Here is a 15,913-nt window from a genome sequence, read left to right as displayed (position 1 = left end):
AACTCCACCAACAAACACATGCATTTTGTTTCTCAAATATAAAACACACCTGAAAAACAAATACACTACATATTTCTAATAAATGATGCCCCAGAAACAAATAGTATCCATCCATATTTCATCCAAGTACTGCAAGTACAAAACATTAAAATAACTTGCCTTATGAAGTGACAGAGACATTCCACCTCACTCTTGTTCATGGTGACCCTTGCTGTCTGTATGTCAGGTTTCAGAAGATTTAGCTGTAAAGTTTCTGCGAAAATAAAATTTAAAGTTAGCTACATTTTCATTATGGCACTCATAACTTTCTCAAATTAAATATCATTTAAAAATATATATTATGTTTTTAATTCCATCGAGGTCAACGAATAGTGGTTAGAAAAGGAGATTGTTTGGACTTTCCAAATGCAGCCGGTGTATTAATTGGATGAACTGGCACAAACGTTTGGCTCCAGACATTCATGGTCCCCAGATGAGGAATCTCAATGACTTCAGTTATCATTGCAATTAATTATCTCATTTAATGTCTCTGATTTTTTTAGCTGTATTTTATGTGTGAAAGGTGCTGTATAAATAAAATGTATTATTATTATTATTTTCCTCTTGTGTACTGACATATACATTTTTGGTTTGGAGAGAAATGTCTGTATAATTCATCAAAATAAATACAATTACCAAACTCATCCTGAAGCTCCATCATCAGCTCAAAACGTCAAATATTCGTTTTAGTTTGAAAACTCAGGGACGCGTTTTTTAGACTTAACGCTTTCCGATTGGTTATTTTCCCCTCGTGACGTCGCCTTCGCTGATTCGCCAGGCACCTGTCACGTGACGCCCATCCCGGAAGAAAACAACAATGAAGGCAGAAACCAACATGGATAATCAAACTCAGGCGCTGCTGACCCTGCTGTCTCTGCTCACGGCCGTCGTGCAGTTGAACTCCGCATTTCATCACGCGACCACCGCGTACATGCGCAGGAGACGAGCCATCATTCGAGCCATCTGCGACAGCTCCCGTGTCCCGCGGCGCCTTCAGCCCGCCGCCGAGCGCCGTTTCTGGGTGAGACCGGGGAGAACGAGCGCCTGGTGGGATAACTTCACGAACGGAGTCGTGGCTCCGGAGGAATGGCGAGAAAACTTCGGGATGTCCAGATCGGCCCTGATGCACCTGAGCGAGCGGCTGCGGCCGCATGTGGAGGGAGCCGCGACCAAAATGCGGGCGCCCGTGGATGTTCTCACCAAGGTGGCGTGCACGCTGTTTTACCTGTGTGACGAGGGGAGACTCCGGAAAACCGCTAATGCGTTCGGGCTGTCCCGGCAGGTCGTGTCGGTCATCATCCGACGAGTCTGCAAGGCCGTCACCGTCTTCCTGGGCCCGGACTACGTGAAGAAACCCAGCACGGAGCCTGAGGTGGAAGATCTCGTCCTCAACTTCCAGCGAACACACGGTGTCCCACAATGCTTGGGGGCAGTCGCCTGCACACACATCGAGGTGAAACAACCCACAGCTAACTCCACAGACTACATCAACACAAAGGGGGCTTACTCTTTGAATGTCCAAGCCTTGTGCGACTACAAGTACTGCTTCGTGGATGTGGTTGTGAAATGGCCTGGTGGTGTGCACGAAGCGCGTATATTCACCAACTCCAAACTGTGCAGTGACCTGAAGGATGGAACGATCCCGTCCTCTCCTAAAGTGTTGGTGGAGGGTGAAGAGGCTGTGCCTGTGTTTCTTGTGGGTGATCCAGCTTATCCACTGATGCCCTTCCTCATGAAGGAATACCCTGAAGGCGGAGTGACCCCACAGGAACAGTCTTACGGGCTCACACTGTGCAAGGCAAACATGGTGATCCAGTGTTCGTTTGCACGCTTGAAAGCACGGTTTGCCGCCTTGAGGAGGGCCATGGACATAAACATGAACGATCTGCCTTTTGTCATCTACGCTTGTTTCGTTCTGCACAACTACTGTGAACTGCAGGGACAGCCTGTGGATGAGGAAAGCATGAGTGCTGCTCTCCAGTACGACAGGGACTCTCAGCCACCCAGCACGTGTAGTAATGTGAGAGCGGACGACTACGAAGCTGAGGGGAAACGAGTGAGACGTGTGCTGACAACATTTCTTCACCCATAAAGTGATTATGGCTTCTGTCCAGCAGTACCAGGGGTGGATATTTCACCTCATCACACACCAAAGGGCTTGAAAATCGGTTGGTTATTCAATGAGTTACGAACATTTTAATCATTGATAAACCACCTGCCTTACATGTGCTTTAGGAGACGTGGCGGCACACGTACCAACATGGCCTGGGTCAGATTTAAGATTCAACCATGAGGTAGAACAGGAACAAGATGCTGCCAGGTTGAATGGAAAAGTGTTTTATTCTGCTGAGTGGTAGAATTAAAACGACATGAGCGACACAACTCTTTATGTTAAAAGAGTTACGACTCACTGGAGGTTAGTAACCACTAACCACTGTGCATGTGTGTGGGAAAGGCAGTGGACCTTACCACTGCAAGGCAAATGAGAGGGGGTTCAATCTCCCCCCCTTGAGAATGTCCAGACAATCTCCAGAATTCAGTGCCTGTTTGAAAGCAGCTTAACAGACTCAAGCTCATCGGGACAGCTGGTTCTGTCCTGAGAGTGGAGCTTCAGTCTTTGGTGGAGGTGACAGAGAGGAGGATGCTGAGGAGACTACTCAGTGTTTTGGACAATGTCTCTCCCCCTCCCCATGGTAGACTGAGACGTCACAAGCAGTCTTTTCTTCCTGTGGCCATCAAACTGTACAGCCCCCCCTTCTGCAAGGAGGACCTCTGATAATCAGGCGCTTAGAAATAATACCAACAATATATACTAAAGACGTTTTTCTTTCTCACGTGCAATATGACCACTTGTGCAATAATACTATTCATATTTGCACTATGTGTAATATAACTTTTTTTTATGATTCATTATCGTGCAAAATCCCATATTTCTTTCTATTTATCATTCCTACCTACTGTGACTTTGTTTGCTATTAGTTCGACTGTCTCATGTTTGCTTATTTAATTCTCACAGGTTCGGCATTACTATGTCCTCTATTTTTAAGACTTAATACTCTTTTGCTTCATTCTCTGTCTTATATTGTACTGTAATGTAGGAGCAAGATGGAACAAGAGTTTCCTTTGAGATTAATAAATTCTTATCTCTTCAAATTAATTTCATGATGTGAAATGTTTGTTATGAAGTTGGGGTGAAAACTACCTCATGAATAGACATGAAAATTCAAGCAAATTGGTGACTGAGGTCTCTAAATATCAAAAGAATGACATGAGGAGAATATATTGTATCTTTGTTTATTAGAGAATCAGTAAAATATATTCACTGGGATAAAAACATATAGAAAACTGTCGAGCACCATGGTGATAGTGAAGCTTTTCTCGTTTCTCACTGAGTATTCCAACAAGACTAATAATTGAACATTCTATGACAGTGATATAAAATAATTATATGTTTAATATTTCTGTAGAATTTTGACTGTAAAATATATATAACTGAAGAATTATAACTATTCTTCAAACACAAAAGAAGGAACACATTTAACTTTTTTGATAAATACACATTCGTGAACTTTATTGCACACAGAAAAAGCCCCCGGCCCTAAGTTTTGCAATATCTCTTATCACGTTACACAAAGAGTCCCCATAAAGGCATCAGAACTAAGAGAGTATCAGAAATACACATCTTCAACCTATGAAAGAGTCGATACAGAAACATAAAATATCACTGTGTCAGAAACACTGTAACAACTAGATGCAATGCATGTTTAAAATAAAGAGTATAACATATTTGTATAATGAAACCATCTTTTGCCAGAACACCCAGATTAAGATCTCTCAGCTAAAGTACAGGGGAACCAGTGTCACTCCCCAGAAACATGCTGATAAACAGTGATTCGTCGTCATCATTGATCGAGAGGCTGAATCTCCACTGAAATCCCACGAGAAACTCAACGCCGCCATTTGTCTGTAAGGGAGGAACAAATAACAATGTTGAAAACAAGGTCTTTAATACTTTCACCTTCATAAAGATAAAAACATTTTATTTAATTTTTGTTTTCTTTACCTCTGGTGACCTCAAAGCAGTTCTCGCAGTGCACCATGCGTTTGTAGATCCAAATGTTGTCGCCGGCCTTCATGTTACCCAGAGTGCAGTTACACACCTCACACTGTTCACACAAACAAACACACACATCAGGGACCGTTCACATTAATGCATCAGTAGTAACGTACTTTAAAGTATTTTGACAGTTTAGTATTGCAAGTTTTTGCTTTTGTAAATCGTCGAAATACGTCTTTCTTAAATTGCTGATTTATATGTGTCTATAATCTGCTCACTTTGAAGCAGGTAGCGTGGCAGTTGATCTTCAGGTCATCCAGGACCATCTTGGCGTCTCCAGTGAACGGCTTACGGCAGGAAGTGCACAAATCTTTCTCATGCACTGTCCTATATGGAAGAGAGGTGGGTAAAGTACATTATTTTTCAAAAGAAAAGCAAGGATAGTTCATTCTTGACTTTGTGGAGGCAGTGGTTTGGCAACAAAAAAAGCCAATGGACCAAATTATACATGAGTTGAAAACTCTTAGGTTGAAATAAGATCTGTTAGAGGGTCGGTAACACTTTGGTTCAGACAACGGTTGATAAATCTGAAGAACTATGAAGAACTGACATTCATGGTTTCAAGTTAGCAGTTAAACCCTTCTAACTGTGACCCATGACTTTTTCTTTAGTGCCACTGGGAGGTTGACATTTTTGTCTTTCAGTTAAATTTCGTGACAATTACTTAAATTCAAACCGTCACCAAGATTTGGTTCAGACATTCATCGCGTTTCCTCTTGGTAGATGTGTAACATTAGAGATCCCTTAAGTTTTTATGTAACACCATCATCATATCAAAATGTAAATGTGCCCCAAACTTTAGTTAATGACCAAATGCCAGCAAAACTAATGAAAGAGCCATCAACCTCAAGTGCAATTTGTGTCTAACTGGGAATCTATTTTTAGCAAAACCACCTCGTCCATGATTAAGAAAGACGTTGTCAGACTTTTCCTACCTGTCAGAAGATCCATACAGACTCTTGGTGGAGGACTTAGAGTAGATTGAATCTCCTAGATTGTCATCTGACCTGCTGTGAGAATTACAGTCATCAGCTGGAGTCTTTCTTTACTGTCATTAATGTATAACGTACACCCGCATTAAACCCATATCTGATACCTGCTGCTTCTGTACGATGATGATGAGTAGGTAGTGGGGCTGGTGATGCTGCTGTACTCATAGCTATACAAAGACAAAGCAAAGCGCAGATCACAGATTTATTCCACACTGAAGGAGAATGAAAAAGAAAAAATAATGACGTGAGGTGTTGGACTGCTCTGCATCCTCTTACCTGCTGTCGGTTCTGGAGTAGGATTTTTGGTCGCTGCTGTATTCGTCGCTGTGTGTGCAAACACAGACCAGATTAGGAATAAAGGAAAGTCTGCATCCATAGTGTCATCTGGTGTGGGTATAACAGTGTGAGCGTAGTCAAATGAGTACCTGGGCTTGGTGCTGACGGTGTAGGAGGTGGAGCGGGTGGAGGGGTTATCGTCAGAGTACACATTGTAACTGCGTGTCAGAGGCAAAGCAGTGAGTTGGGTACAAGCTGGATATTTATTTGTATTTATCTGAGTTCATGTTAGAAATCAGGTTCTACAAGTTTTGTGTTGCAGCATGTTGGTGTCAAAAGAAAGGACAGTGATTGAAATTGATTTTATGAATAAGATCTGGAAAAGATATGAATACCCCCCCCCCATTAAATAGTATTTCTCATTTAAATAATACAATCTGTAGATTGTTTTTATGTCAATAGCATTTGATATTAATATTAATTATTAATTATTTATTTTATGTATTTTATGATTTTGCTATTCAATCTTAATAATTGTATGTGAGGCACTTTGAGCTGAATTTTATGTATGAAAGGTTCAATTTAAATAAAAAAGTATTGTTTTGTTCTAACTGGTTTAACTACAACATGTTTACCTGCTCAGTCTTCCTGTGAAGGACGGTGATGACAGAGTTGGGCTGTCGCCTCTAAATGACACAAAAGAAAACCTGGTTAAATCTATGGTAAATATAAAGAAGCAACACATTCTCCATCATCCATTTCCATCACTCACCCTCTGCTGCTCTCCACTGTGACAGTCTTACTCCTCGAGATGCTGGAACCTCTGTGATAACAACAGTTTTTCGGGTTCACTGAATAATTACATACTTGTTTGTTTTGTTTGTTTTGAGTTATTTGTCTTAATTAGTACATTTATGTGCTTATTAATACACATTGTTTGTTAATAATTTATCCCATTAAGATGTATTCTATTAAATACTTTATGACATAAACATTTATCAAACCTTAATGCACATACATTGTAAGTTCAGAGCTAATACATATAATTATGTAGTGCAGGTAAGTTCAAGTAAAGTTGTTGAGATGAAGCAGGATCTCTCAAACATTACCTGTCTGAAACACTGTCCTTGATAGCGCTTGGGATGAGTGTACCGTAGAGTTGGTCCTCAACACTGCAGAGAAATAAATCCAGCAAATGTTAAATAATGTAAATATTTAATCATTAGTGTCGATGAAAATAAAGAATATTATTTTCTTTTATTATCGTTACGACAGAATGAAACTCACTCAGTGTCACTGCTGCTTCTCACTATCACAGTCTCAGTTGTGGAGATTGTTCTTTTGCTGTAAAGAATAGAAATGCATTAGTACAGTGTAAAACTCCTAATTCCCTAATGTCATGATCAATACAATTGATTGATTTGTAAAGTATCACCTCTCTGTAGATGAGTAATCATCCTTGATGGCTGAGGGCAGTAGGGTGTCGTAAAGTTTCGCCTCCGCACTGCAAAGAAATGTATTAAAGACCATTTTAATTCTACTGTCATGTATAGAATTCAAATTCATCTGTTATTCAATGACCACATGTTTGACAATCTGAAAATATCTTACTCCTTGTTGGTGGAAACAGTCTCAGTTGGTTTCGTAGTTCTGGTCGGTGTGTAGTTTGAGTACAGTGGCCTGTGAGGAGAAGATGTTGAAACCAATCTTTCATTCAACATTATATGATCAATCAGATCTATTTTCCAGCAATGTAACAGTACACTTATTTTTTTACATGTTTGTACGATGGAATTTTTTGCCTCAACACAAAATATAATAGCACACATGTTTTCACCCTTTGCTTGAGGATTGGACTCGCTCAGTGAACGTCTCAGTCTTAGTGGGAGATTTAATCACAGGAGATCTGCAGAAATAACAATACAATTAATTCATCTGATACAAGGACTCAAAGTGCAGTAAAACAATCGAGAGTGATGCTGCAGTGCTTTTTACCTGAGGCTCTGGGAGGTGGTGATGGTGGTCTCGGTGGTTTTGCCGTCCTTGGAGACGGTCGTGGTTGTGGTGCTGAAGGAAGACACACACACGAAGCCAAAGTTACAAAGTGCCTCAGTGTATTTTCTGTACTTTTCCTCGCTGGTTTGAAGTATCTGTTGCATACCTTGTCTTTGGTTCCTCTGTAACAGCACTGGTTCTGTAGTGATATGATAAAAAAACAACGTTACACGTGATAGTGATACATGGAGTTTGGCATGCAAAAATAAAATCACAAGATTTAGCAGGGTTATTTGTGTTGTTGTGAAAATGGACCTTCTGGTGTAGGATGATGTGGACGTGCTGGAAGGGAGGGTGCTGCCGGTAGGAGAGAGAGAGAGAGAGAGAGAGAGATTTATTAAGTCAGGGTACAGATTGAAATTACTGCAAGTGCATTGATTGCCAACAACAGATAACACTGTTTGCCTTCTGTACCAACCTGCTCTTCACCTCCTCCTGACTTCCACTGAATCTGAAACGACAAAGATCACAATCGATGTTCCTGTCACAATCTGATCACGTGAAGTTTGCGTAGAAATAATAATCACATATATTAAAAACTAGGTATCAGATTACAAGTACGTTTATAGAAACGTTACCTCCTGGTGAGGGCATCCACAGATGTGGTCGTGCTTATGGTTTTGGTGGTTTTTACTTCACTGCCATTTGGACTGTGAGCAAAAGACAATAAATGACATTTAACAAATAATTCAGTAGAGCACATGCTGTACCTCTGCCAGGGTCTAACAGTCCCCATGAATTCAATCAAGCTGTGCTTCAAACTCAAAAACATCAGTTCCCTAAATGAGCCTAATTTGTTTTTCATCAAGAAGCCTCCCTGTGTAGTCTTGCTCACAAACAAACAGACAGACAGGTGAAAATACAACCTCCTGACATAATTAATGAAAAAATATTCCTCCCATTCACCACAGTAAATGATAGCTTCCCATTATTTCGCCTTGTATTTGAAGAAAAGTGGTTTTACCTCTCAACAGTCTCACTGGTTTTGTATCGGCTCAGAATAGATCTGCCAAAGTTTGGGTCGCGGCTGAGGGAGGAGAAAAAATAAGGATTCAGTGATGATTCAACACTGCGACTCGCAAAAGGAATGCAGCAGGTCTACTTTTTTAAAGATGGCTTAAACCGAGATGAACTACAAGTCACACCCAATACTTTGTGTAAGGTCAATTCACCGCGTGGAATGTCTTCGACAACTTCATTTACTTACTCAACATCTTCATCCTCCTCCTCGTATTTTTTGATCCAGCTGCCGTCTTTCAGCAGAGACGTCTTCTTCTTGCTGTCCTCCATCACCTGACTCGAGCGGGTGACCTTAGCTGCAAACACATGGAAACAGATCTATTACATATCATACATACATATATCATAATCAACATCTGGCTCTACTATATATATATATATATATATATATATATGTGTGTATTTTAAGTATAATATAATAATATAATAATACATATGGATCTTAGATTTTGCCTATAAATTTGTAGCACTACACGGAATTTTATTAATTCATATTTATCAGTGCTTACAAGTCTGATATGTGTACCCGCTCATTTGTAACTTCACCTGTAAGTGAAAGAGAACAAGAATTCATTACATAATGACACTGCAGCACATTATCCACTAGATGGTACTGTGGCCTGAGACCTTGCATATACACCATATAGTACCAGCTCTGTTGAAGTTTAACCTGAGGTCAAAAAACACTTTGGGATTCCATGTAGTCCCCCAGTGTGATTTTTGTTTTCTCACATGCACCCTGGTGCACATTTTCAGGCACTTAGTCACACTGTACCAGGTTGGTCATGGTGGCTGCGGCATATCAGCCTAAACTCTGCTCAACCCCACACACACACAATGATTAAGGCCTGAACTGGTTTGTCTTGATCTTAACCCACATGAAGACATCCCCCCACCCCACACACACACACCTCTCCTCCATAACACACCTTCTCTAAACACACCATTGTCAGCAAAACAGAGGGGTGTACCCGTAACATGCCATTAACTATTGATGATAAAGATTGTGTCCTTTTGACGACACACACACACTCTCGCACAAACACCTTCATATCAGAGGCCTGACGACAGACATGTTAAGCTGTGTGGAAAGTTGTAAACTGTAAATGCAACGTTTGTCTTTTATCAGACCCACAAACTACTTTCTGACGACTTTCATTTGTCATAAAAAGGATTGTCGAGTGGTGGGATTGTCTGTATCGTTTTTGTGAAGTAGTTGTGGAACTTTTGTTGTAATGTGTATGAGAGGCCCGTGTAACAGACGTCATGAGACAAAGAGCTGAATCTGAACTTGTCTTGGAGCTTTCTGACTGAGATTAATGGCTATTTGGGAAAAAAAACTTTATTTCTAGACAGATTCAGTAAAATCTCTGGTTTCAAGATTTTATGGTTTGTAAGAAAAGAAAGTTGCTGCTGAGAATTAGAAAATATTTCAAGGACGATTTCAGAATCGAAAAGTGCTTTTGATTTATAAATACATGTCTCTATAATTCTGCGTGGCAAAATTTGACTCTGGTTAGGTAACTGAAAACTTTTTCAAGACAGAACATGTTTTCAACTGAGCACGCTAGAAATGTGTTCCATATAATTCAACTCGACAGCAATTATGAGATTCATCTTAGGTCATGTAACCAAGATTGGACGAGAAATCCTAAACTGTGTTCAAATGTGTCATGTCCCTATGTCAAGTGTAAGAAATGCATTTACATACTCATAATAAAGTCACTAGAAAAGTATACCGGCTATATTTATCATCATAGTTCCATTAATACACAATCCTCAAACATTATACCTGATTTTTATTATCCAAAATCATTACCAGAGATGAAATCATCTGTATTTTGTAAACCACATCGTCACATTATTGGAAATCACAGACACATTAATAGAAACTGATCGAGACTGAGAGACTGACAAAGATATTCTGCACTCACCTCCACGGGGGGACTCGCTGAAAGAGACGGAAAGAGCAAACTCTCACCACAGTTGGTATCCGGACACCTGTCTATCTCTCAGCAATGTGCAATCACACCCTGGTCACTCCTTCTGTTTTAATGCTGAGGGAGGAGATACCGCTGACACCCAAGGGTGTGGCTTCACATAACAAATCAAAGAATACTCTCTCTCTGTCACTCTGGATGTTTCTCTGTCATCTCCATTCATACCTCATTACCTGCTCTGTCTGCTGTGTGTAAGTTTAAAAAACCTTGCATGGGTGGGGTGCTGAAGGACCTGCAATTCAACTTAGGTGTCAAGGAAGCAGAACTGTAAAATGCATTAGGATTTTTTTTTTTTCACCTCCGACTTCCTCATTGTATGTGATGGAATATGATTTAAGACATAATTAAATAAGAAGATGTTATCCATATTCTTCAGGTAAAAATATTACATACTGTGTATTGAGGTTAAGCTCATGACTGATTTACCATCTTGAATTTAACATAAGATGGACAGATTAAAGTATTACCCTGTGTATTAATATCCTTCTGGCTTTTTAATAAAACACCTGGCTAACAGTGGACATTTACACACACATACTAATAAACGTACTGCAAGATAAGGTGGTTTCAACTTGATTTTCACTCTCAGGTTAAAGGTTTGGTTGAAGTCCGAGAAGTCGTAATACCCTCGACTTTGAAGGAATCTTAAGCTGAATGACATTTAATAGCACAAACAATGAATAATTACAATTACCACTGAGCAGTAAGAGCATGAGAGTTATAGGTGTTAAGAGGCTATTTTCAAACGCACAGATCTAAATCATCATCAGTGGTCGTAAAACTCAAAAGACAACCAGGCTTGAACTTGATATGTCACATTGTCTGGGAGTGCCATGTTTTGTGTGATCAAAGGTATGAAAGGTGCATAGCATGTGAGGGTGTGACAGCACACAGGACTGATAAGTGTGCCCCTCCCAGTCATGATGACAGCACCAAAGGAATGCAGTAAGTATGTATGAAGTGTGAATGTGTGTTAGTTATATTAAAGCATGTGCATTGAATTAAAGTGAAAAAGTCAACCACAAACTATGTCGAATGAAACTATTTGTCATTCTTTCATCAGTCAGTAATAATCTTCTGCTCTGTACGCTACAGCTTTATAAATATAAGTGGAGATCACTGGCACTGGGTGGTGCCAGAACTATAAAATGACAATACTGATAATTAAATATAACAAGTTGCTCAAGTCTATGCATGTCTCATTTATTCAACCTGTTTTATTATAGTGATTGAAAGGGAGCTGTCATATCAGGACAAGTGATTGTATTGATCAATCAAACCTAAATGGATTCTACCAGCCATCTTTCCTGGATGTGTTCATGGCAACTTGATTTCATCTCCACCACTTCAGCTCATGTTTGTGTCCTGACCCATGACATCATCTTGGCCCACATATACCAGTGAACCTCCCTCCATCCTCCCTCCTGCAACTGGACAGAGCTATGACAACCAGGGGTTAACGGTGAGCAGCCTCTGAACGCTGAGAGCTGAATCTCCACCAGCTCGACGCCAAATCATCCTGATTTTATAACCTTCTATCTAAAGGCCACTGAGGGAGGGGGGGACGATGAATGTCAGCAGTTTGTTATCCAGCATATTTATGATGCTTTTACAATAGATTATAACTGCACACTTCAACTAAAACTCCTCTTCTCCTCTCATGTTTCACACTGAACATCTAATGGCATGATCCCTCAGTTTTTATGCTCATAAATTCTGCTGTTGGAGACTCAGTTGTCATCACTGATACATGCTCCTGCTCTGATACTGCGCATGATAATCTGTGAATGCTTCCTGGGTTGCTATGAGGAGAGACTGTGGACATACCCCTCTCTCGTCATTGGACTATTGCAAAGCCTTGCAGCCAATAAAGCACCACTAGGGCCTGTGTAAATCTCTCTCCCTCTCTCTCTCTCTCAATATATATACATTAACATATACATACACATATACATACACATATACATACACATATACATACACATATACATACACATATACCACCTTTTTAAAGAGATTATATTAGATTTGAATTTGAATATAGGAAGATCCAGTTAATTAAAGGATTTAGAAAATCCACGTTCATGTTCTAAGTCAGACATGGAGTATCTGTGTGTCATATTATGTGTATTTCTGTGTAATCTGTACCGGTTTCCTGTGTCCGCCTTCGCTTTGCAGGGTATTTTGGTCTTGACTGACATTTTGACTGATGTCGCCCAAATCACAGTGTCTCCCGGAGCCCCCCCCCAACCCTGCCCCCCCCTGCAGTGTTGTCGCACCATTGTCAGAATGGAAAATGAAAAATACAAGTACTGTCATCTTCACAATCAGCATGTTGCATTGCTGAGGCACTTCAGTATCCCCATGCCATTTGATTTTTTTATGCATTAAACATGAACATATTGTACATTGAGTATTTGGCATGGAGGGTCTATATATTCTATTTACATTGTATATATTGTCTCTATTTTATATTTATGGACTTTTGTGTGGTTACTAATGAATTACTTTTACTGATGTCTCTATTTTGACTGTCCTCTTTACTGCTGTAACACAAACATAGTGAACTACAATGAACATATAGTGTGTTTGTTGTCTCGCTGAGTGTGAACAACACCCTCAATATTCAACATATTTTGTTTACATTGGATATATTTCTCTTTTATATACATAATCTTTTAATTTCTTGTGTTTATAGGCTATCATGTGTACTTATGTGTACTATTTTGACTGTCCTCGGCTGCTGAAACGTGGCAAATGTCCTTATTGTGGAAATATTAAGAGATAATCTTAGCTACTGAATATTATCTTATCTTTTAAGAAAGCACAGTAGTGGCTATGTGGGTCTCGACTGAGGTCTGCATCCTGAAGACCACTGTTACACTAAAGATGATTTAATGTGAAGGAGGCTGCAGTGCTTGTGCAAAACTAATGAGTTCAAAGGGCAACACCTCCCAGTTTGTCTCACTGGAGGAAGAAGCACAATAAAACACAACATCGTTATTATTATTCCAGGGAGCTGCTGTTAATTGCATTTAATCGCTTTAAAGCATCACACTGTGCCAATTTTAGATCAAACTGGGAGGGGCTGTGGATGAAGCCTCTGCAAATTAATAGTGCACAATCAAAGTGTCATGCATCATAGAAAAACAGCAGCTTATGCTTCTGCCGCGTGTCTGCAGAGCTGTCCCCCCACTTCCACGGACGTCAAACCAGAAACATGATCATACAGAAAACTATCTGCGAACAGGGGGGGTCATTGTTCGGACAGAAATCAATGATAGCTCGGTTTTGCTCGTATGAAAATATCCCGGCATGCTAGCGACGCAAGACTCCGCCAGGGAGGGGAGGGATGATGGAGCTAAGATGGCAGCCCAGCTGAGGGTGCTGCCTCTCCGGGGTCAAGAAATAATCAAGCAGCAACTGAGACCCAAACAACCATAGGGTGTTTTTTTTTCCCCTCCAGGAAATTAGCGGCTCCGTTTATCCCACCAGACATTTTGTTATGGCTCGATGAGACTCGTTCTCCAGGCGACGGGCACCGTGTTGACGCTGAGGCTGGATCGGAAGACCGTAGTTGCGCCACCGGATTGGCTTCAATTTGCGCTTATAATAACCGTGGATGCTAATTGTGTTTTTTCCCCGCAACTCGGAGCGAGCAGATGATGTAACATGTGGCGGATTTAACAAAACGAGCGGACCCGCTTCTGACGGCTCGATGTCACCTGGTCGTGCCGTGTTTTGAGTGATATATGCATTGTTCTCCAAGACGATGATGTGTGCTGCTGCGGCAGCGGCCGCCGGCGGTGGGATCCTGCCCTCCGCAGCACCGTCCATGGGGCTCGGTGTCCGGGTCGTTTCTGGAGCAGGAGCCGAGCTCTCCACCATCGGTTCGGGCATGGGTTCCTGCCCGACGCCCGGAGCCCAGTCGGACTGTCGGACTCGGTACCAGCTTCTTCTCTCGGGACGAGCCCTGGCGGAGAGATACAGGCGGATTTACACCACCGCTATCAACGATAAAGAGCAAGGGTTAAATCAAGGAAGGTGAGTGATTTACGTGGGAAAAGACAGAGATGTCTGCCGGGGAGCTGGTCTGTCATTTGTGCTGCTAACCGAGCTAACGACCGTTAGCCAACGTTAACCCTTGCTAAGCGGCACGTCGGAGCACCAGCAACCCTCAGATTAACGCACACCCATGGCTCACGAGTTAGTTTAACATGTGTCACTGCAGACTTTGTTTGAAACGCTAACTCGCTCCAGGGGCTCCTCGGTTTTGGATGCAACCTTTCTACGGGGGTCAGCTTTGCTAGGTAGCATTGGTGCTTTGACTTCCCTAGCTTATCCGTGTCATCTAAGCTAACGTTGCTTCGGTTAACCCCTGCGCCGGGGATTTACACCGACGGGCTGCTCTCTGTCCGTACACCGTGTTTCAGACCGACAAGCCGTGATAAACTCAAACTGTGCATTTAATCACACACACATCGAAGTGTAGCCCAAACACAAGCTAGCTGGCTAACTGTCATGACAGCAGGTTGACAATTTGTTTTGGGTAAATAGCTGCTACCTAGCTAAACGTAAACAAACGTATGGCTAGTGCAATACTCAAATTAGCTTGTTAGCCACTTCAAACACGCCTCGCTAACATTGTCATCACATTGTACACCACCTAACTGGGGCTTTAATATCATCTCAGCGGTGTATATTCAGGCCCATCGCCCGGTAACGTTTTGATAGCTAGCCGTTCGCATCAGCCCTTCCCCAGGTCATGCTAACGTTTAACTTGGGTGGTAACATATGTGTTTTTAAAGCAGAGCACATTCAACACACTGCTGTGTGAACGCTGCTCGTGCTTTCTGGAGGTGGATGAACTAAGTTGCTCGTACGACACAAGCGGTAAATGCAGTTACGTCATTGTCAGTCAGGTTGTAGTGTTGGAGTAGCTGGGTCGGTGCAGCATCATCCTCCCTCACAAACACATTTGTTTTTTCCACAGCCAGCCATTAACAATGCCTGCTTCAAAACGTGGGCCAGTACGAAGAGAGAAAAGTTTGGCCACAGAGTCAAATCCAGTCAAAAATGCTTAATTGTCCCCATAGAGAAAGACACAGATCAGTACATCCTGCAACAAACATTAAAAAAAAACCAGTACACAAGGACATATCGTGTAAGAGACAGAATAATAATGCTGAGTACAAGTGAGTTCAATATTACACATGCTCTTAAACTGGCATTAAAAGCTAAAAGCCAGAGTGCAAAGGTTTTTGAGATACATGATGTGATGGACGTTGGGATGAATGAGAGCTTGAGGTGGTTGGTCTTAAACTTAACCTCTGTAACATCAACCTCAGTCAAATTCAGAGGACAGAAAGTGTGACGGGTCATTAAGGATCCTGTGTGCTCGCCTGGCCACAGAA

The 15,913-nt window shown here is 41.4% G+C and overlaps 3 protein-coding genes and 1 long non-coding RNA gene across 21 annotated transcripts in view; 2 read left to right on the top strand and 2 right to left on the bottom strand.

Moving 5' to 3' along the window:
* Positions 1-874: 874 nt before the first annotated feature.
* On the top strand, positions 875-2,131 carry LOC109637924 (putative nuclease HARBI1). Its single transcript, XM_020100596.2, has one exon. It carries the CDS (start codon positions 875-877, stop codon positions 2,129-2,131), a length of 1,257 nt encoding a protein of 418 aa, XP_019956155.1.
* A 1,188-nt stretch (positions 2,132-3,319) lies between these two features.
* scel (sciellin) lies at positions 3,320-10,575 on the bottom strand. 2 transcript variants are annotated; one of them, XM_020100617.2, is made up of 23 exons: positions 10,434-10,538; positions 9,009-9,045; positions 8,687-8,795; positions 8,444-8,506; positions 8,058-8,129; positions 7,898-7,930; positions 7,735-7,776; positions 7,586-7,618; positions 7,420-7,491; positions 7,262-7,330; positions 7,036-7,104; positions 6,860-6,928; positions 6,712-6,768; positions 6,534-6,596; positions 6,197-6,247; positions 6,060-6,110; positions 5,574-5,642; positions 5,425-5,472; positions 5,253-5,315; positions 5,092-5,166; positions 4,375-4,483; positions 4,103-4,205; positions 3,320-4,003 (listed from the first exon to the last, which is right to left on the bottom strand). In XM_020100617.2, exons 2-23 carry the CDS (start codon positions 9,031-9,033, stop codon positions 3,987-3,989), a joined length of 1,362 nt encoding a protein of 453 aa, XP_019956176.2. In that variant the 5' UTR covers positions 9,034-9,045; positions 10,434-10,538; the 3' UTR covers positions 3,320-3,986. The 2 variants fall into 2 exon arrangements, with proteins under 2 accessions (XP_019956176.2, XP_019956177.2); XM_020100618.2 differs by lacking the exon at positions 9,009-9,045 and having other exon boundaries at positions 10,434-10,575.
* Positions 10,576-13,853: 3,278 nt separating this feature from the next.
* Positions 13,854-14,692, bottom strand: LOC138411783 (uncharacterized). The gene is made up of 2 exons (XR_011244284.1): positions 14,557-14,692; positions 13,854-14,472 (listed from the first exon to the last, which is right to left on the bottom strand). It is a non-coding gene; the product is annotated as an uncharacterized lncRNA (long non-coding RNA).
* The window catches only part of mycbp2 (MYC binding protein 2), a 53,681-nt gene continuing 52,039 nt past the window's right edge, over positions 14,272-15,913 (top strand). For all 17 annotated transcript variants that reach the window (XM_020100670.2, XM_069532663.1, XM_069532666.1 and 14 more), the window contains exon 1: positions 14,272-14,543. In XM_020100670.2, the coding sequence (XP_019956229.2) occupies positions 14,272-14,543 (272 nt within the window). The remainder of the gene's footprint in view (positions 14,544-15,913) is intronic.

Source organism: Paralichthys olivaceus, chromosome 10 (assembly GCF_024713975.1).
Source record: "Paralichthys olivaceus isolate ysfri-2021 chromosome 10, ASM2471397v2, whole genome shotgun sequence".
Lineage (NCBI taxonomy): Eukaryota > Metazoa > Chordata > Actinopteri > Pleuronectiformes > Paralichthyidae > Paralichthys > Paralichthys olivaceus.
The sequence above is the reverse complement of the archived record's forward strand: the minus strand, read 5'-3'. Positions and strand labels throughout refer to the sequence as shown.

Coding starts and splice junctions, on each gene's coding strand:
- scel (XM_020100617.2), bottom strand. CDS start 9,033: ATGAGCGGGTACACATATCAGACTT. Junction 8,507..8,686: donor GAGGAGGATGAAGATGTTGA/GTAAGTAAATGA, acceptor CTCCTCCCTCAG/CCGCGACCCAAACTTTGGCA. Junction 6,597..6,711: donor AGAAGCAGCAGTGACACTGA/GTGAGTTTCATT, acceptor ATTTCTCTGCAG/TGTTGAGGACCAACTCTACG.
- LOC109637924 (XM_020100596.2), top strand. CDS start 875: ATGGATAATCAAACTCAGGCGCTGCTGACCCTGCTGTCTCTGCTCACG.